This window comes from Aspergillus flavus, chromosome 7 (genome assembly GCF_009017415.1).
Source record: "Aspergillus flavus chromosome 7, complete sequence".
NCBI lineage: Eukaryota > Fungi > Ascomycota > Eurotiomycetes > Eurotiales > Aspergillaceae > Aspergillus > Aspergillus flavus.
In genome coordinates, this window is record NC_092404.1 from 2,190,290 (window position 1) to 2,210,807 (window position 20,518).

General features: G+C 49.9%; 4 protein-coding genes across 4 annotated transcripts; 2 read left to right on the forward strand and 2 right to left on the reverse strand.

The window, feature by feature from the left end:
* Positions 1-198: 198 nt before the first annotated feature.
* Positions 199-2,528, reverse strand: F9C07_2281088 (Isochorismatase-like protein). Its single transcript, XM_041294865.2, has 4 exons — positions 1,968-2,528; positions 1,448-1,872; positions 1,251-1,382; positions 199-1,194 (listed from the first exon to the last, which is right to left on the reverse strand). Exons 1-4 carry the CDS (start codon positions 2,072-2,074, stop codon positions 692-694), a joined length of 1,167 nt encoding a protein of 388 aa, XP_041150496.1. The 5' UTR covers positions 2,075-2,528; the 3' UTR covers positions 199-691.
* Positions 2,529-20,045, forward strand: F9C07_2281090 (acetyl-CoA carboxylase). Its single transcript, XM_041287269.2, has 5 exons — positions 2,529-3,363; positions 3,439-8,300; positions 8,376-8,546; positions 8,604-16,440; positions 16,499-20,045. Exons 2-4 carry the CDS (start codon positions 8,160-8,162, stop codon positions 15,141-15,143), a joined length of 6,852 nt encoding a protein of 2,283 aa, XP_041150498.1. The 5' UTR covers positions 2,529-3,363; positions 3,439-8,159; the 3' UTR covers positions 15,144-16,440; positions 16,499-20,045.
* On the forward strand, positions 3,127-5,094 carry F9C07_2063752 (nuclear distribution protein nude; the record flags this gene model as incomplete). Its single annotated transcript, XM_071508690.1, has 3 exons — positions 3,127-3,363; positions 3,439-4,013; positions 4,071-5,094. The coding sequence occupies 3 exons, from the start codon at positions 3,127-3,129 to the stop codon at positions 5,092-5,094; spliced, it is 1,836 nt and encodes a 611-aa protein (XP_071367054.1).
* On the reverse strand, positions 15,587-20,307 carry F9C07_1879627 (uncharacterized protein). Its single transcript, XM_041294866.2, has 2 exons — positions 16,499-20,307; positions 15,587-16,440 (listed from the first exon to the last, which is right to left on the reverse strand). The coding sequence occupies exons 1-2, from the start codon at positions 19,833-19,835 to the stop codon at positions 16,031-16,033; spliced, it is 3,747 nt and encodes a 1,248-aa protein (XP_041150499.1). The 5' UTR covers positions 19,836-20,307; the 3' UTR covers positions 15,587-16,030.
* Between the last annotated feature and the right edge of the window lie 211 nt (positions 20,308-20,518).

The following is a 20,518-nucleotide window of genomic DNA, read 5'->3' on the forward strand; positions in this document are numbered from 1 at the left end:
CATGGCATTTACATCAAAGACCGCAGTCACTCTTACGCAAGTGTAGACATCCCGGACTACATAAGTAATTTAGGCAGCCAGCTCAATTCATTACTTATACTGGGGTTTTACTCTACGTATGATTCATATATCCATATCTTCAAGGATGGAAATGTCTCAAAACCCCCGATGGTCTAGTTGGATATGGCATCTGACTGTGATGGAAACTTCCACTTAATCAGAGGGTCGCTGGCTTTCCAGCTCGGGGACGAGATATCTTTTTACTTATTTTATTACTATTAAAGTATAACTAACGACTATTGCCTCAGGAAAAAAAAGTTCTCGACACCCAGCGATAATTTTAATATTATCAATAGGCAAGACCAAAGGACGGCTCCACCAGAGCATAATGTACTTGGCCAGGACCCCTTCGCGTTTAAAAAAAAAAAAAAAGCCGGCAATCTTCTGGAAAGTTGAAAGTTGCGTGCCAGTGTGACTTGCCAGTGAGTTTATTCTTACCTTACTTCGTGAACTGTGTTCATTCGTCGGATTTTTAACAGTCTAGACCGGTACTGAGATTTATCTCGAACTTCCAAGTTGTCGCTAACACATAGACCAAATGAAAAATATTATCCGCACGATAAACCCCATGGCTTGTAAAACGGAAAGGAAACGCTCAAAAATACATCATAACGCCTAATCAAACCAACTGTCAAACTGTCATCTGAGGAGCCAACTTCTTCACAGTGCTATTTTTAAAGTTCTCCACAGCGTGCACTATATCATCCACTTTGGCTACCGCTCCAAAGATTCCACCTTCCATTTTGACCGATTCAATCGTGCTCACATGAAGTGAAAGCTCACTGGCCGCCGTGCCGTCTTCTAAGATTACGCAGTCGAACCCTCGGTCGTTCGCCTCACGCATAGTAGTGGACACACAGACATCGGTAGTTACTCCTGCAATCACCAGGTTCTTGATGCCTTTATTCCGGAGAAGAAGCTCGAAGTCAGTGTGAGCAAATGCCCCACGACCAGGCTTATCGATGACTGGCTCCCCGTGAATCGGATACAGTTCATCAACGGTGTCGTGGCCAACCTCACCCCGGATTAAGAGACGGCCCAATGGACCCGGGGACCCAATCCCAAGCCCGGAAGCGTTATTTCGTGACCGGTACGCCTCTCTACTTGAGAGAGTTGAGAGATCGGGTCGGTGACCTAGAAAGATCAGTACTGGGACATACAGATTTGGGGGCTGTACATGGTTACCATACCTTCACGTGTATGATAGACTGGAAACCCAGACGCTCGGAACGCATTCAGGAGATGTTGTAGCTTAGGAATAAGTGCATGGGCAGCTGATATATCATAGCCTTGATATTCCATGTAACCCCCTGGCGAGCAGACTGTGATGCATTACGTTAGCGAGCGATATCCACAAGAGGATCTAGCGGGACGAGAGAGTGCATACAATCCTTTTGCATATCGATAAGCACTAATGCAGTCGTATATGGTGTTAAAGTCGCGTCATGCGGCCAATCATACGGTGCCGCCGCGACTTGGCCCTTCCGAACCTTGTGATGAGGAGCTTGCCGGGGTTTTTCGACAACTGGGCCATGATTATGTGTCGGGTTTAGAACGGTCAGCGTCCAGATGCCAGGAGTTCCAGCTGCGACTAGCATGAATGGACAGTCCATCAACCGCGACGTTCGCCGCCGTTTCCTCGTCTCCTCGGTGAGGCCGTTGCGCGGACGATAGTGTCCGCCCCGATCGCATCTGAGCCATACCTTCGCGGTCCGTCCGGGTTTCTTTTCAGTGGGAGTACTGGAAGACTTGACTACAACATTGTACCCGTGCGCTTTGCCGTGTGTCTGCACTGCTGCAAGAAGGGATGCCCTTCATATGTCACACAGCATAAGTATACAACTCCACAATCAAGTCAATGCGGGGATCTCCGCCGCCAAGCCAAATGGACGAACGAGTAGACTCACTTGTCAGGAAATGTTCCTTCGGGAGGTGGAAGGAGTTGCATTGACATCTCTGGAATATCTTGAAGATCGCTCGGAGCGTCGAGGTTCAGGTCAGTGGGGTCTGCCATGATAACAAAGCGTGTGGATCTCTATAGGATAGAGGAGGTCTGAAACGAAGTGTCAGCATTGTCGGCATGGCCTTGAAAAGCGACAATGAAGCTTTAAGCCGAGGAGAAGAAAAACGGGGCATCATGAAGCACGACAGAAGCTTGAACTAAATAAGTGCGTGGAAGCAATCCATAGTATAAGAAGTTGAACCGTGAGTTGAATCGTGCGTGGACATAGCGAACGTTCTCTGGAGACAGCCACGAGGCGGATCTCCAAGAGGACAATAGATTGTTGGTAAAGGGGGAAGTTCAAGGCAACAGGGGACTATGAGAGGTAAAATCCGAGCTAGTCCGGGGAATGGGAGATGGGACGAGGGTCGAACAAACTCACCCGAGCACAATCCAAGTAGAAATTCGATCTATCTCCAAACAAGCCCCAGACAAGCCAGAGGCATTCGATTGCCCCAGAGAGCCCGTCACTCACAGATCATCATCGGAAGACGCACAGCCGCAGGCGGTGGAATTGAATTGTCATAGTGCTAAACCCGATTGAGCTTAGTGGTATTGGTTGTTATGATTCTCTCGTATGGGCCCGTACTGTTGTCCCGTGGACACGGCCCAGCATCTGCTGCCCACTCATCTGGATAGCATCACCACCTTTACTTCATCCCCCCAAAACATTGCCCACAACCCTCTACCCTCTTGCCCCTCTGTGAGGGACGCTTACAGGTAAGTCAAGTTACTGAGACTGTCTCAGTCTCAGTGACCCTGTTTTTTCTTTTCCTTTTCTTTTGTTTCTTTTCCTTTACTTTCTACTATTTCCTTTCCCGCCCGAACGTCGTTGTCGCAACCCGACTATCGCGACACCGCCTCGGCCCCTCCACGACTATAACGACCGGACACCCAGTTGTTAAGACTGGCTCCTGTGAATGATCTCGGGCTAGATTTTGTGAAATATACTATACCACTCAGCGTCTTGGTTGAGTGTGTATTCCTTCAGCAGTGGCATCTTCTGACGTGGTTTGCTGGAACGTGCGCCTCCTTCCCCGGCGTCAGCTGCCGGCGCGGATATAATGCCATCGGCCGATGATTCCACCTCCTCTCGACCCAACGGGACCAGCTCGAGCCGGGATGAGCTGGCGTACTATAAGAAACAGTATGAACAGTTAGAAGCAGAGTTGGCCGACTTTCAGTCCTCCAGCCGTGAACTGGAAGCGGAGCTGGAGAAGGACATTGAGGCATCTGAAAAGCGGGAGCGTCAGTTAAAAGAGAAGGTGGACAACTTGAGATACGAGGTTGACGAGTGGAAGGTGAGCCGATATACTACCCTATTTAAGACCCTCTACAGTGGCCGTTAAAGTGCTAACCTGTCGCTCTATTGCCAGACCAAGTACAAGCAGTCCAAATCAGAAGCCAATACCGCTCAGAATACCCTGCAGAAGGAAATAACAACACTACGAGATGCCAACCGGACCCTACAGTTAAAATTACGTGACATCGAAGTCGCGAACGATGACTATGAGCGCCAGGCCCGTCATACGACTTCATCCCTGGAGGATTTGGAGTCGAAATACAACATGGCCATTGAGAGAAGCGTATTGCTAGAAGAGGAGATCAAAATCGGAGAAAAGGAACGAGAGAATCTGCGCATTGAGAACCAGCATCTTCGTACTGAATTGTCTGAGCTGAAGGTCGAAAGCGAGATTGTACAGGAGAGACTCCGGAATGCGGAATCCCACGGTGGCCGACGCAGGAAGCCAGCTCCCTTGCACCGCACTCCATCCACACCACAGACTCCGGAAATATTCGACCGTTCTCCAGGACCGTCGACTGTGTCATCTCCTATATTTGCTACACCACCTATGAAGACGTCACTAATAGCTGCGACTGCAACCCCGCCGTCGCCGCCGATATCCGAGTCATCCACCAGTATGCGCAAGTCCATCAATGCGACTCCTGGGTTCCCTCGGCAGAAGGCCTCTGGTTCCGAGTCCTATAGCTCTCGATCTTTGCATAGCTTCCCCCGGCAGAAGGCTTCTGGCTCCGAGTCATATAGCTCTCGATCTTTGCATGGATCCAGGACTCAGAAACTCTCCCACGCCCACTCTCGCGCAACGTCCTCGGCACACAGCAATGGCCGCTCGACTACATCGGCTACTTCCCGCGCGAGTCTTTCCAAGCCCAGTCCCAGTCTCTCCAAGCCTAGCCCCAGTATCTCCAGGGCCAGTCCGGGTTTCTCCAGGCCCAGCCCGAGTCTTTCTAAATCCACCAACAATAATAACAGCACTCGGTCGTCCGGGATGCCTAAGTCTGGGTCATTGTATCAAATTCGTGGTCTGATCGGCAAAATGCAGAAACTGGAAGAAAGGGTCCAGTCGGCCAAATCCAAACTCCCGGCACCCTCTGACTCACCGTCCCGGGTCTCTTCTCGCTCCGGGTCAATAGTTAGCGAGAGTCCTGTTGCTTCCACAATTACTGTTCGCAGGGAACCTCGTAAACGATTAAGTGGCAGCAGCTTTAGTTCCTCAATTCACGGCGATGGTGTCTCATCATATGTCTCAACCAGTCGACCATCTTTTAACAGTCGGCCAAGCAGCCGCACGAGCTACTCAAGTTCGTTCAGCCACAGCACACACCCTAGTATTGCACCTTCGACTCGGCCTGAAAGTCGCCAGAGTCGGACCAAAACGCCACTGGGACATTATTCGACAAATCCAACCACTGAAAGTCGGCGGCCGCGGTCATCGCTTAGCAATCCGGCGGGACAAAATGTACCCATAAACGGCATGTCTCATATTGACGAAGATGAGGATCTCTCCATGCACATGTCCATGCGGGCAAAGATTAGTGAGGTCCGCGAAACTCGTCTTCCGTCGTTTTCTACCCCCAGTGGGCTCAAGAAGCGCACCCCCAGCGGAATTCCCTCCATCCCTGCACCTCGCAGCTTTCGCACTAGCACGGGACTTGATCGACGGGAGGGTCACATGGGGCCGCCCGATTCGAAGACAAAAACCACCACCGATCTGGGCGAGACTTTCTAAGTTCCATGTGAATTTTCCACTACCTATTCCTTCCATTGCCTACCATTAGACACACATTGGGGCAACTCCGAAGGGCGTCACGATTTCACGGCTGGTACGCGCGCTTGATACATTTCAGTTTACCATTCAGACTGCAATATTCTTTTTACCTTTCCTTGTCCCTTTTATCATTTTTCTATTTCCTAATCACTACCCCTTTTGCAAAGTTGCAAGCTCCCACAAGGGGTTTGGGTACAACGGGAGGACTTATTTTTGGGCCAGTTGTTCATAGATTCAAGGATTCCCCTGGACATTACTGCTGCGATTATACCACATTTTGGTCATCATAGCCTGTACAGTCAGTCTCGGTAAAGGCGGAGTTTGGCAGTGCATCCGGTTCGATGGCTCTTCGATTAACAGCCGGGGGTTTTCCTATGGAAAGCCCCATCGGCGTCCAAGCTGTGACTCAGCATTATTTTTCTTTTGGCTGTATATTTCTTCTGTGTTGTTACAGTGTGCCCTAGGCGTTAGACAATACCCAGTTATAGTTTGATGAAACGATCCTGTAAGCATGGTAGTTTGTCGTAGCGTTCACCCGACATGGTTTCTCCCCCACCCTTCTCTTTATGTTTCATTATACTCCGCACACAGTAGAAGCTCGCAGAAATACGGCTGTGTGGTGAAAGATAATGACCAACGGGATCAGGCAGTATCCACAGAATATATATACCTGATGGTAGGTGCTATGACATGTCAAATTTAGTGCTGGCAATTGCAAATGCGGCGATGGAGATTCCTTGACAGTTGATGTGTTCCATTCTGGTTACCTGACTATTACTAGTAATAGTGACGGAAATATGCCCCGTTTTATATAGGCTGCGTCACGTGGAAGACGGAACAGGCCCGTCCCTGACGGAGATTAGCCCTAGGGGTGTGCCAGGTACCGTGCAGTTATAGCTATGATCTCTTTTCTAGAACTTCATACACGTCATCGTTGTTGATCAACCTTTCTCTTGAAACCCAAGTTTCGCTTTCCGATCATCAAATTGTGGGAAAACACCGAACATTTCCGTAAAATTGTAAGCGATAAGAGGCTCCGAAGACCGAACTGTCGGGCTCCATCGGTATTCGGAAGGCAAGCCCCGGATAATATGTATTGGGCAAAAATGAAGAACTAGCGGTAGGGTTTGATGAGGGCGATCATTTCGGTCCCAACGGGACAAACCCCCGAGATTGGTCGAGATTGGATTCAGACGTCAACACTGTCCAAATATGGTTAGTCTGTCCTAGTTCTGAAAAGTCTTGGCCTAGTTTGGATGAGATCGAGTGGTCTAGTACTTCTTAATGGAGTATATACTCTCTATTTTTTATATTACCACTTCACTTGAAAGAGCACTACGTCAGCAAATATGGTCCTGTGCTGCATGTATGTTGAATTGTATTCCTTGATTTTTAGGAGGCTTCCCCCTTCTCTCTTCGCCTCTCTTGCGATTTATTCATTTCATTCTGTTTTCGCGTTGTCCCCCTTGTATTGACCGCCGAGGCGTGTCGGAATATGTGTCCGTAGGGCGAAACGAAGAGAGTGCTTGTGAGGTGGAAAAGTTAACATGTCGATATAATCACTTGTCTCAAGTTTGTTCATCAGGCAAACAAAAATCAAGCCGTCGCAACTTATATTTGTGACAAGGCACGTGCTGTCACCCAGAGCACAGATGTAGAGCTATAGACCAATATAGACCAATATACTACTCCGTAGCTGGAATAGACCACTAGGGCTTGGACTCAGATCTGGTGACCAATGCGGCATACGGAGTATGTTCTCTACAAGTGGCATGCAAATGCCGAGACCCATGTTCTTCGCATTGGTTGTTTAGTACGGACTTTTACAGTGTTTCTTGTCTCGCTGATCATGGCTCTGGGTTTAGAACTAAATCAATGGATACGTCTCTCTCTCCCTTCGAGTTTTTACCTTTTTTTGGTGAATAATTTTTGGGGTTGCTGCCTTGGGGATGGTTTTTGGGAGCGGTCTCTTCAGACTATATATCACAGATGCACACTAAGATAAGGGCAAGAGTAATCACGATACGTTGATTGGCATCGGGTCTGGAATGGAGTTCTAAAACTTGGCTGGTACCTAATCATCGCCAGTTCCGCCGTGGACTTCGGGCAGTTGATTGGATCGCAGAGAATGTTGATGAAGGAGAAAAAAGTGGTGGGAAGTAAACGTCATGGGGCCCAACAAGCGCATTGGGAAGAAGTTGGGGTGTCGTTCCCAAGTTGGCGCTGACCCACAGCTCTTTTTCCCTGCTCAGGTTTCTTCGCCTTAAACCCCTTCCTGACTAGTGGCTCTCGACAACTAAACCTCTAGATACATTGAGAATAGAAAAGAAAAAATAAATAAGGACGAGATTGAATATAACCCTTCTCACCCCCTCTTCTCCTGCTTTCTACTCATACTCCGGACCTCTTCCACCTTTCTCTTCTTTATTCAATCCCTTACTATATTGTTGAGGTGGTAATTAACGGTAAGATCTCCTGTGTCTAACCTACCCTCCTACACTCGGTACAGAGATACGGAGTACATACCTACGGTACAACGGTACATACTACCTTTAAGTTACCGTTCCGTACCTGGTTCCCTGCGCGGTTCCCAGAACTGCCACTTGCCGTTTGCGACGTTTCCCGTCCATCCATCCATTTCCATCCATGCCCTCTTTTTTTCTTATTGCCCGTACTTCTCGCTCTTCGCTCTCCGGCTTGATTGCTGACATTACTTTCTCACCTCACAGCTAGGGGACCCCTCTCATCTTACTTTAATACGGCCCCTTCTTCTGACGACTTCTTTTTTCTGACGCCGTGTGGAGGCTTACTTGCTTCTCCAGAGAAGGTCTTTTCTTACGTTATTCATATTCTAATCTCCTCTACTCAGCACGTGTACCACTACGATCCAGGCAATTCTACAGTCATCTCTTTCTCCTCGCTGATTACGTCCTGAGCTCTACTTTGATTCTACCTCTACCCTTCTAGACATTTTACCTGGATATTTCGCATGGGAATTGTATAATCTATAATTCACTGATTTCGTCATGGCCCACGTCAACGGAACCTCGACAGCCCAATACAACCTCCCCTCACATTTTATCGGTGGTAACCACCTTGAAGCTGCAGCGCCAAGCAGTGTTAAGGACTTTGTGGCCAAGCATGGCGGTCATTCAGTAATTAGTTCGGTGAGTACATCCGACGATGGCCTGGAGAGTGTGTCAGCAGGAAATATCCGAAACTAATAAGATCATTTCGCACAGGTTTTGATTGCCAACAATGGTATCGCAGCTGTGAAAGAAATCCGTTCGGTCCGGAAATGGGCCTACGAAACATTCGGCAATGAACGTGCGATTCAGTTTACGGTGATGGCAACGCCAGAAGATTTGCGGGCAAATGCAGACTATATCCGTATGGCGGACCAATATGTTGAGGTATGGAATGGTCGAAGGCTAGACTTGCGATGTTTACGCTGACAGCGGATTTCCTAGGTTCCGGGGGGCACAAATAACAACAACTATGCGAACGTCGAGCTGATCGTTGATGTTGCCGAACGAATGGACGTCCACGCGGTTTGGGCCGGATGGGGTCATGCTTCTGAAAACCCCCGCTTACCTGAGTCTCTCGCTGCTTCTCCCAAGAAGATCCTTTTCATTGGACCACCGGCCTCGGCCATGCGCTCACTGGGTGATAAGATTTCGTCCACAATTGTCGCTCAACATGCTGGTGTGCCTTGCATCCCGTGGTCCGGAACTGGTGTCGAGGAGGTGAAGGTCGACGACAAGGGCATTGTCACTGTCGAAGATGAAGTTTATAACCGCGGCTGCACCTTCTCACCGGAGGAAGGTCTCCAGAAAGCCAAGGAAATTGGTTTCCCTGTGATGATCAAGGCCTCCGAAGGTGGAGGAGGAAAGGGTATCCGTAAAGTTGAAAGTGAAGAGGACTTCGTTAACTTGTACAATGCCGCCGCGAATGAAATTCCTGGATCCCCGATTTTCATTATGAAGCTTGCTGGAAATGCCCGCCACTTGGAAGTTCAGCTGCTGGCCGATCAGTACGGCAACAACATCTCCTTGTTTGGCAGAGATTGCTCGGTCCAACGGCGACACCAGAAGATCATTGAAGAGGCTCCCGTAACAATCGCCAAACCCACGACATTCCAGGCTATGGAGCGTGCGGCTGTCAGCCTCGGAAAGCTGGTTGGTTACGTGTCAGCTGGTACCGTGGAATATCTGTACTCCCATGCAGATGACAAGTTCTACTTCTTGGAACTGAATCCTCGTCTCCAGGTCGAGCACCCTACAACTGAAATGGTTTCGGGTGTCAACTTGCCAGCTGCCCAACTTCAGATTGCTATGGGTATTCCCCTGCACCGGATTCGCGACATCCGCTTGCTCTATGGTGTGGACCCGAACACATCTTCCGAGATTGACTTCGACTTCTCCAACGAAGAAAGCTACAAGACGCAACGCCGCCCGCAACCTAAGGGACATACGACTGCTTGCCGTATTACCTCCGAAGATCCCGGCGAGGGCTTCAAGCCTTCCAGTGGTACCATGCACGAACTGAACTTCCGCAGTTCGTCTAATGTTTGGGGTTACTTCTCTGTCGGTACAGCCGGAGGTATTCACAGTTTCTCAGACAGTCAGTTCGGTCATATCTTCGCCTATGGTGAGAATCGTTCTGCGTCAAGGAAACACATGGTTATCGCCTTGAAGGAATTGAGTATCCGTGGTGATTTCCGGACGACTGTCGAGTACTTGATCAAGCTACTGGAAACTCCTGCATTCGAGGACAACACAATCACGACTGGATGGCTTGATCAGCTGATCACCAATAAACTCACTGCTGAACGCCCTGATCCCATTGTTGCCGTGCTGTGTGGTGCGGTTACTAAGGCACACCAGGCCAGCGAAGCAGGTGTAGAGGAGTACCGGAAGGGTCTCGAGAAGGGTCAAGTGCCCTCGAAGGACGTTTTGAAGACCGTTTTCCCTGTTGATTTCATTTACGAAGGTCTGCGCTACAAATTCACCGCCACTAGAGCAAGCTTGGACAGCTACCACCTGTTCATTAACGGATCCAAGTGCTCTGTCGGCGTCCGTGCGTTGGCCGATGGTGGCTTGCTGGTCCTCCTCGACGGTCGCAGCCACAACGTCTACTGGAAGGAGGAAGCGGCTGCGACACGCCTCAGTGTCGATGGTAAGACCTGCCTGCTAGAGCAGGAGAACGACCCGACACAGCTCCGCACGCCATCTCCCGGAAAACTTGTCAAGTTCACTGTTGAGAATGGTGAGCACGTCCGGGCTGGTCAGGCCTTCGCTGAAGTCGAGGTGATGAAGATGTACATGCCTTTGATCGCTCAGGAAGATGGAATTGTCCAATTGATCAAGCAGCCTGGTGCTACTTTGGAGGCCGGTGATATCCTCGGTATCCTCGCTTTGGATGATCCTTCCCGCGTTAAACATGCCCAGCCGTTCACCGGGCAGTTGCCGGATCTTGGACCTCCTCAGGTTGTGGGTAACAAGCCTCCACAGAGGTTCTTCCTGCTCCATAGCATCCTGGAAAACATTCTGCGAGGATTTGATAACCAAGTAATCATGGGTACTACGCTCAAGGAGCTTGTGGAAGTCCTTCGGGACCCTGAGCTTCCCTACGGAGAGTGGAATGCTCAATCCTCTGCTCTGCACTCTCGTATGCCTCAGAGACTGGACACTCAGCTTCAAAACATTGTCGATCGTGCACGCGCCCGCAAGACTGAATTCCCAGCCAAGCAGCTTCAGAAGACTATTGCTCGATTTATTGAAGAAAATCTCAATCCCGCGGATGCTGAAATCCTGAGAACAACTCTCTTGCCTCTGGAGCAAGTCATCAACAAGTATATCGACGGACTGAAGACCAACGAATTCAATGTCTTCATTGGACTCTTGGAGCAATACTACGATGTGGAGAAGCTATTCTCCGGTCGCAACACTCGTGACGAAGATGCTATCCTGAAACTCCGAGACGAGCATAAGGATGATATTATTAGCGTTGTCCAGACTGTGCTCTCCCATAGTCGCATTGGTGCCAAGAATAACCTGATCCTTGCCATTCTGGCAATGTACCGTCCCAACCAACCTGGCGTCGGCAACGTTAGCAAGCACTTCAAGCCGATCCTCCAGAAACTCACAGAACTCGAATCCCGATCCGCCGCTAAGGTCACTCTGAAGGCACGTGAGGTTCTCATCCAGTGCGCTCTTCCCTCTTTGGAGGAACGTCTCTCGCAAATGGAACTAATTTTGCGTTCCTCGGTTGTTGAGTCGCGCTACGGTGAGACCGGTTGGGACCATCGCGAACCCGATTTCGGCGTGTTGAAGGAGGTGGTCGATTCGAAGTACACTGTTTTCGATGTGCTGCCTCGATTCTTCGTGCATCAAGATGCGTGGGTCACGCTGGCTGCTCTCGAGGTCTATGTTCGCCGTGCCTACCGTGCCTACACCTTGAAAGGCATTCAGTATCACTCTTCCGGCGAGCCGCCCCTGCTGTCGTGGGACTTCACCCTTGATAAGCTTGGACAACCTGAGTTTGGCGGCGTCACGTCTACACACCCGTCGACTCCAAGCACCCCAACAACCGAGAGCAATCCCTTCCGCAGGCTGAACTCCATCAGTGACATGTCCTATCTGGTCAATGATGGAAGCAACGAGCCTACCAGAAAGGGTGTCCTTCTTCCAGTTCAGTACTTGGAGGATGCAGAGGAATACCTCCCTAGAGCCCTGGAGGTCTTTCCTCGGGCTGGCTCAAAGGCCAAGAAGCCTTCTGATAATGGCCTTCTTGCCACACTGGAGGGCAAGCGTCGACCAGCTCCTCGAATTGAAAGCGACAACGAGTTGACTGGTGTTTGCAATATCGCTATCCGCGATGTTGAAGACCTTGACGACACACAGATTGTCTCTCAAATTAATGGAATTCTGGCTGATGTCAAGGATGAGTTGCTTGCTCGTCGCATCCGCCGTGTGACTTTTATCTGTGGCAAGAATGGCATCTACCCAGGTTACTACACCTTCCGAGGACCTACTTACGAGGAGGATGAGAGCATCCGTCACAGCGAGCCTGCCCTGGCGTTCCAGCTGGAACTCGGCCGTTTGTCCAAGTTTAAGATCAAGCCAGTGTTCACAGAAAACCGTAACATTCACGTCTATGAAGCGATTGGTAAGGGTCCGGAGAGTGACAAAGCATTGGACAAGCGGTACTTTGTGCGTGCGGTAGTGCGTCCGGGCCGCCTTCGTGACGATATCCCTACGGCTGAGTATCTGATCTCCGAGGCTGACCGACTGATGAACGATATCTTGGATGCTCTCGAGATCATTGGCAACAACAACTCTGATTTGAACCACATCTTCATCAACTTCTCTCCTGTGTTCAACCTGCAGCCGAAGGACGTCGAGGAGGCTCTGGCTGGCTTCTTGGATCGTTTCGGCCGTCGCCTCTGGCGACTTCGCGTCACTGGTGCTGAAATCCGTATCCTGTGCACTGACCCCACCACCGGAGTCCCATACCCTCTGCGTGTGATCATCACCAACACCTATGGTTTCATCATTCAGGTGGAACTCTACATTGAGAAGAAGTCCGAAAAGGGCGAATGGGTCTTCCACAGCATTGGTGGTACCAACAAGCTCGGATCCATGCATTTGCGCCCTGTCTCCACGCCCTACCCCACCAAGGAGTGGCTCCAACCTAAGCGGTACAAGGCTCATCTGATGGGCACTCAATATGTGTACGATTTCCCTGAGCTCTTCAGACAAGCATTCCAGAATAGCTGGACCAAAGCCATCGCAAAGGTGCCATCATTGGCGGAGCAGCGCCCTCCCGTTGGTGAATGCATCGACTACACGGAGCTTGTGCTGGATGACACTGACAACCTGGTGGAAATCTCGAGAGGCCCTGGTACGAACACGCACGGTATGGTTGGTTGGCTCGTGACTGCCCGTACTCCTGAATATCCTCGTGGACGGCGATTCATCATCGTTGCCAATGATATCACATTCCAAATTGGATCGTTTGGTCCACAGGAGGACAAGTTCTTCCACAAGTGTACTGAGCTGGCAAGAAAGCTTGGCATTCCTCGTATCTACCTTTCTGCCAACTCGGGTGCTCGTATCGGAATGGCTGATGAGCTGATTCCCTACTTCTCGGTCGCTTGGAATGATCCTGGAAAACCCGAGGCTGGGTTCAAGTACCTCTACCTGACTCCCGAGGTCAAGGAGAAGTTCGACGCGAGCAAAAAGAAGGAAGTTATCACTGAGTTGATAAACGATGAAGGTGAAGAGCGGCACAAGATCACCACTATCATCGGTGCAAAGGACGGCCTTGGTGTTGAGTGTCTTAAGGGCTCTGGTCTAATTGCAGGTGCTACCTCCAAGGCCTACGAAGACATCTTCACCATCACTCTGGTCACTTGCCGTTCGGTTGGTATCGGTGCCTATCTCGTCCGTCTCGGACAAAGAGCTATCCAGGTCGAGGGCCAGCCAATTATCCTCACAGGTGCTCCGGCTATTAACAAGCTGTTGGGCAGAGAGGTCTACACATCCAACCTCCAACTTGGTGGAACGCAGATTATGTATAGGAACGGAGTTTCGCACATGACTGCGAATGATGATTTCGAAGGTGTGCAGAAGATTGTGGAATGGATGTCCTTCGTTCCTGACAGGAAGGGATCACCCAATCCCATCCGTCCTTGGTCGGACAATTGGGACCGTGACATCGAGTACCACCCTCCGCCCAAGCAGGCCTATGACCCTCGCTGGCTCATTGCCGGTAAAGAGGATGAGGAGGGCTTCCTTCCAGGCTTGTTTGATGCGGGATCTTTCGAAGAAGCTCTTGGTGGCTGGGCTCGTACTGTTGTTGTTGGTCGCGCGCGACTGGGTGGTATCCCTATGGGTGTCATCGCTGTTGAGACCCGCTCGGTGGAGAACGTTACTCCAGCCGACCCGGCCAACCCTGACTCGATGGAGATGATCAGCACCGAAGCCGGTGGAGTGTGGTACCCCAACTCTGCCTTCAAGACAGCCCAAGCCCTTCGTGACTTCAACAATGGTGAACAACTGCCTGTCATGATCCTGGCCAACTGGAGGGGTTTCTCAGGTGGACAGCGCGATATGTACAACGAGGTTCTGAAGTATGGGTCATACATCGTCGATGCTTTGGTCAAATATGAGCAGCCCATCTTCGTCTACATCCCGCCCTTCGGTGAACTCCGTGGTGGTTCTTGGGTCGTCATTGACCCTACAATCAATCCAGACCAAATGGAGATGTACGCTGATGAGGAAGCTCGCGGTGGTGTTCTTGAGCCTGAGGGTATTGTTAACATCAAATACCGCCGTGACAAGCAGTTGGATACCATGGCTCGCCTGGATGCTACTTATGGTGAGCTCCGACGCTCTCTGGAAGACTCGTCGCTCAGTAAAGAGCAGCTGTCGGAGATCAAGACTAAGATGGCTGCCCGCGAGGAGCAACTTCTGCCCGTCTATTTGCAGATTGCTCTGCAGTTTGCTGATCTTCATGATCGTGCTGGCCGCATGGAGGCCAAGAACACTATTCGCCGGCCGCTCACCTGGAAGAACGCACGTCGATTCTTCTACTGGCGTGTGCGTCGCCGTCTCAGCGAGGAACTTATCCTCAAGCGCATGGTTGCTGCGGCACCGTCTCCCGCACCCCGCGACGCCAGCAGTGGTGCCATCCCGACCACCCCAGCCGGAAACGTCTCTTCTACTGAATCCGCTCGCTCGACTCACCTTCACACCCTGCGTACCTGGACTGGAATGCTTGATGACGAGTTGGAGCGTGATGACCAACGTGTGGCCTTGTGGTATGAGGAGAACAAGAAGCTAATCCAGACAAAGATTGAATCCCTCAAGACCGAGTCCGTTGCTGCAGATGTTGCGCAATTGCTTATCGGCAACAAGGACGGTGGATTGAAGGGTGTCCAGCAGGTTCTGAGCATGCTGCCTGTCGAAGAGAAGGAAGCTGTTCTTAAGTACCTTTCGTCATAAATCCTGCATTAAGTATTAAATTGTGTGGATGGTCTCATGTAATGTTTTTCGTTTATATCATATATAAAGTCATGCACTTGAGCATTGGGCACGAGGCAGGGATCGGGGTTCGGCTTTTGGGAGGTGTATGTCAAGTTTCTGTTTTTTGTTATGCATATGACGTGTTTGATGTCGGTTATTAGGAATTTATCCTTATGTGTTCAGTACATTCTAGTTAGAAAAAAGAATCAGTCTTAAAATATTAAAAGCACCCCAGGATATTAGAGTAGCAACTCGAGTTCTAGGCTTGTAACTACCTGGAACCACAGCGTATAAATAATTGAAGATTCGATCTTGGTATTAAAAGAGTAGATAGACAGAAGATAGACTAAGGATGACCCAAAGCGTTGAATCAGCTGATCCTTATCAACACTGACGACTCACGCTGTTGTGCAGCACGTAAAGAGATTACTGAATGACTGTCCAGTTTCACTTCAACCAGTCCTATGTACAACTATGTTTCTCCAGACGTCAACTTCAAGACGATGGAATTTTGTTTTGATCACAAAGTAGAATGAGGGAGACAAAAGGGAGACTATTAGAAGCCCAAGGAAGTAAATCGCCCGTTGTCTGAAAGTAAGATTAGAAACTATGTAACAAATGCGCAAGGGGGTATTATTTTAGTTCTTTCCCATCCACTCATGTATAATCATAACCATAAAAAACAGGCAAGAACAGAATAGCAGAATGCCGGCCCAGATCCAAGAGTCATGAATGACGATATATAGAGTTCGAGACAGCAACTGAAAAGAAAAGGAAAAGGGGGAGAAGGGGTATAGAAAATAGAAAATGGCGGCACGAAGATGGATATAAGAGAGTAACTTAAGGAGAACGAAAAAGAACGAAGTTTATGCGAGCTGCCTCTCCAAGCTGCGGGGTGGAGTCAGGATGGGTGGCATTCCTCGATATGGGGTGGAGACCTCTCGAGCTCGGCTGGGGTGCACCGGGCCCATGCTGGGGTCCTCTAAACGTAGACGTCCAATATCAACTGGAAGCTGCTCTGGTAGTGGGAGCGGGGCGCGATATCTTGGGTTTTGTGGTTCAAAGTGGGAGGAACCGGGCGTTGGGTACGAGAAAGACTCATGTGGATAGCCTGGTAGACTGACATATGTCGCGTCCAGGGTGCGAGCGATGTCTTCTAACATGACTTCCATTGGCGCGATGTATGCCGTGTGGCTTTTCTCTGACCAAGCTAGGACGTGGCCGCATACTCGACCGGTTGACTTTTCGAAGACCCATGCTCCTGAGTCGCCGGGAACTAGAATAAGTTAGAGAAGAATTCAGAATAACCAGGGCTCCTGGGTATGCTTACTTACCACCGAAGTTCCCGTCTACACAGAAACTCGTCGAGAAAGTCTGTCGGCCGTGGAGTTTTACAATTGTCATTGCTCGAGATATCTGCCCAGTTTGCAAGCCGCTAGTTCGACCGCAACAATGAACTTTCAAGCCACCAAGATCTTCTAGGCGTGCGATGTCGTTCAAATAAATAGTTTCAGTCTGTTGCATAGGTTGTTGACTGAACACTATGTTACGAGGATCAATCCGATCATCGTTGATCTTGATCAAGGCCCAATCAATTTCATGCTTGATGCCTTTGCGTGTCCATCGTCTGACACCAGAAGACGCATGGACAAACCCAAGAGAGTGAGAGGCTAGATGTTCGTCGTCACGATCTTCGGGACATGGGAAAAAGTCTTCACGAACGTCATCGATTGCTGGCTGGGTGACGAACAGCGGTGGCTCGTCGCCTGGATCAATACCGGCCGTGTCACCCACCGAAGCTGAGTCTTCATCTTCGTCAATGTCAAATGCGTCTTCATCTGAGGAGAAGCCATCGGAGAGGTTGAAGTCGTCGTAAGTTCCTTCTAGGCTAAGGGAGATGGAGTTATCGTCGCCGTCCTCGTCCTCTGAGATCTCAAGTTCAAGTTCCGACGGATTTTCATCACACCAGCTGTACATGAACTCTGCTTCCTGGGGCCCGGGATCTCGAGGCCAGTTCCCTGCTGACCGGAGAGGAGCACCGGGATCTTCATCCTCACCGTCCTCCTGGTCACTGGGGGACTCCAACATATGATGTACTGTCATACCGTACGGCATTCCGTCCACCAGAATCGCCCCACCATAGGTTACCGGAGGTAAGTGCTCTTCATTCATAAAGGCGCCTATGGAGGCACCGCAGAGAGGCCGGGGCTGATAGCAAGGATTTGGGTCCGGACGAAAAGATGCGGGCACATCGTTTCTCTCCGGACCAGACTTTGCTGGCCTACGACGTTTCTTTCGAGGGACTTTTGAGCGTTGGATGTCGCCCCGAAGAACGATCAGATCCCAGTCTTCCCGATCGAGAACGAAGTACTTTTTCAAAGCAGCCCTGACCTTTTTCGCACTAGCACACGTCACGCAGATTGTCGTCCTGGCACTTTCAGGGGCCTCGCCCGTCATCATGAGAGTGACACTGCACGACTCAGAGGAGTCCTTTAAAATCTTTTGTAGGAGTTTTCTTAACCGAGGTAACATCTGGAAGTTCCACTCGTTAAGATGCTCCTGAGGTATTTCAACATTGGTGAGTTTCTTAAACGTTCTCTTCCGTACTTTCCTCTCATCCAAGCCCATCTTTTCTCTTATCAATTTCATTTCGGCAGTGGGAAGCGTGGCAAATGGTTCGGTATATGGAACAAATGGCTCGGGAGTGGGGTTGTAGTCCCTGACAGGTGCTTTCGTAGCCCCGGGGTCTGATCCTGGAACAAGAGCAAGTGGTAGGCAATCGTCCAGCTCCTCAGCTCCAGGTGCCGAGAAAATATCGATCCTGCAGCAAGACCAAACGATCTTGGACATAGTGTAAATGAAGTTCATGGAGAATGAGAAGATACTGTCAGGCTCGGAAAGATCTAACACGGGATAGTGAAATGTCTGAGGAACCCTAAGGTTGAAATCATCGAACGGTTGGGTTGAAAGATGAAAGTTGGGTGCGTCTAGACAGAGCTGCACCACGTGAAGGTATGCGCTACCACACTTAGGACCCAATTTTTGAAGATAGACATTCTCTATCCTTTGTTTGAACATCGAGTTGTTGTACTTCATCTTCCACAAACGGCTGATAGGCGTCCATAGACCGATTTCCATCAACACCAGGCCAAGCGAGTAAAGGTCATAAGCCCAGGATGCGTCATCTCCCAGAGACCTCTTATCATCTGGATGACGATACATGCTCGATGAAAGAGGCTCAGGCGATGAACTGGTCCCGGAAAACTGAGCGAACGAGGTCAGGTAAGGACGTCGCAAGTTCTCTGTGAGCCCAACTTCATCGGTATTAGAGTTTGTCAACCCAGGGAAAACAAGAACATTGCTGCTGTTAATATTTCCGTGCACAAGGTTCTGGCTCCGTAGTTGCAAAACAGCCATTAAAAGGTCATAAGCCAAGCGAAAACGAGTTTCTAGGTTAGGTACGTTATACTCTTCACCCGACTGGAAGAGCGACAACAAAGGCTTGGGCTTTAGCCCGTTCAAGAGATCGGTAGGGTTGCGTAAAAAAGGAAAGTAGTCAACCGGCATCTGATAGATAAAGGCATATCGGGAGTTAGGCATATCAACATAGTAGCCGAGAAATTTCAACAATCCCAAATGGGAAACACGGGCGTTTTGGACAAGCTGGTCAAGGGTCTGATGCACATGGTCCAACCGTTGAATTCCTGGTGCAGTAGACGCTCCCGAGTTCTCAAGCATCATGGGAGTAAACTCAACCAGAATGGTCACAGTAGAGTCTTTCGTACCCCGCAGAAAAGGTGATGCTGATGTCTTCATGCGCCCAATGGCTCGCGAATTGGTGGAGGCGGCTACCATTTCGTAGGGCGGGGGACTATTGTCGTGAGATGCTCCGGACAGCTGCAAAGCAGAACGATCAATAATATAGTGATTTGTAGTTAGGGATATCTTGCTGAATGATTTATCGAGTTGTGGCTTTTCGAGGGTCGCGGCGGCGCGATTGGAAAATGGCGTATATTCGAATTTATCAAGCTGTGTTCTGGGGTGTTTGGTGTCAATAGAGGCACCAAGATATGATTTCGAATCCGGGAAAACAGTGTAGATGGTATCCTCTGTTGTTGACCCAGGATATTGGCGTGGTCGGGCCTTGGTAGCTGACTGCCCACTAGAGGTCATGTTGCGTCGTGAGCGGGACAGGTCATAAAGGGTGTCAATGCAAGCGGTTAGGTCGGCGAGGAGATGTTTAGACCGATTGATGTCTTCGTCAGTCCAATGCGTCTTGAGTGGCAGACTACTAAGACCATCCTTCGAGGGTGGGTCTGACCGAGCGCCTTTGGGGGGTAGGTCGGAAGTCCCTGCATGCTGGATGCGTTCTGCTTCATTGAGAAGCTCTTGAATTGAGGACATGACGCTGGCAACAACATCGCTGTAGCCAGCTTGCGTTAGCGATTCATCGATATCATTCGGCTGCGCAGCGCTGGCGTCGCTCCAATCTAGACCCCATGCCAGAAGTCTGTCTCTTTGTGTTCGAAAGCTCCGGTGAAGAGCAACTAGCTCCGGGTCATCAACGGCTTTTGAAGCAGTCGTCACACTCTCGCAAGAGGTCTTGGTATCTGTATACATCTTGGTAAGGCGTCGCTGGAGGTACGAACCTCCGTGACGGAGAACGGACATCTTGGCGCGCAGGCTGTCCGGGACGAATTGTAAGATTCAACAGGGATTCAGAGCATTGCAGATAACACGCCGCCGTTACCAGTGGAAATGCATGATCTCAAAGACCGTTCTTGCTAGGAGTGTTTGGACGCGCGGATTCAACAATTGTTCAGTAGATATCAAAGTCGAGGGGCAAAGAGCGACAGGAGGAATAAGAATAGATTGAAGGTGGGCAGGAATTCTGTTGCCTAACCAATAGGGAGTGGCGAGTGCAGTAAAGCCTCCATCGCCAAGCCACAAGTCCGCGCAAGCTTGGCGCATCACGTGGCAGGCAGCCGCGATTCCCAGGCCCCAGGCGCATGCCAGAATGATTGGCTGTTTTGCTAGCGGTGGCGCATGCATAACATCCGTGCGTCGTCTGCACAAGCCACATCCTTGCCTGTTTCAGAGGATTAAGCTCATGATTCATACAGATTAGCTGGTAGATCTTTCATGGTTCAAGTCAACATGGAGATTTTGGATAGATAGGTCATTGCTCATCTTTGATGAATAGTATAACAGCGTGTAACAAGTCATTTAGGTCTTGCAGGATGATGCACTATGTACACCCTAGATCGATCTTACCTTAGTTGATGACTACTAATGTTACACCCGACTAATCTTATCTTGTCTGTAAAATATGTACCGAATTGTACGTTTCCAAA

Bases quoted from the DNA above. Each gene is read 5' to 3' on its own strand.
- F9C07_2281088 (XM_041294865.2), bottom strand. From the start codon at position 2,074: ATGGCAGACCCCACTGACCTGAACCTCGACGCTCCGAGCGATCTTCAA. The intron at 1,873-1,967 runs GTGAGTCTACTC...TGACATATGAAG, and splicing joins GAAGGAACATTTCCTGACAA to GGCATCCCTTCTTGCAGCAG. The intron at 1,383-1,447 runs GTATGCACTCTC...AATGCATCACAG, and splicing joins TATCGATATGCAAAAGGATT to TCTGCTCGCCAGGGGGTTAC.
- F9C07_2281090 (XM_041287269.2), top strand. From the start codon at position 8,160: ATGGCCCACGTCAACGGAACCTCGACAGCCCAATACAACCTCCCCTCA. The intron at 8,301-8,375 runs GTGAGTACATCC...CATTTCGCACAG, and splicing joins GTCATTCAGTAATTAGTTCG to GTTTTGATTGCCAACAATGG. The intron at 8,547-8,603 runs GTATGGAATGGT...CGGATTTCCTAG, and splicing joins TGGCGGACCAATATGTTGAG to GTTCCGGGGGGCACAAATAA.
- F9C07_1879627 (XM_041294866.2), bottom strand. From the start codon at position 19,835: ATGTCCGTTCTCCGTCACGGAGGTTCGTACCTCCAGCGACGCCTTACC. The intron at 16,441-16,498 runs GTAAGTAAGCAT...AACTTATTCTAG, and splicing joins TGTAGACGGGAACTTCGGTG to TTCCCGGCGACTCAGGAGCA.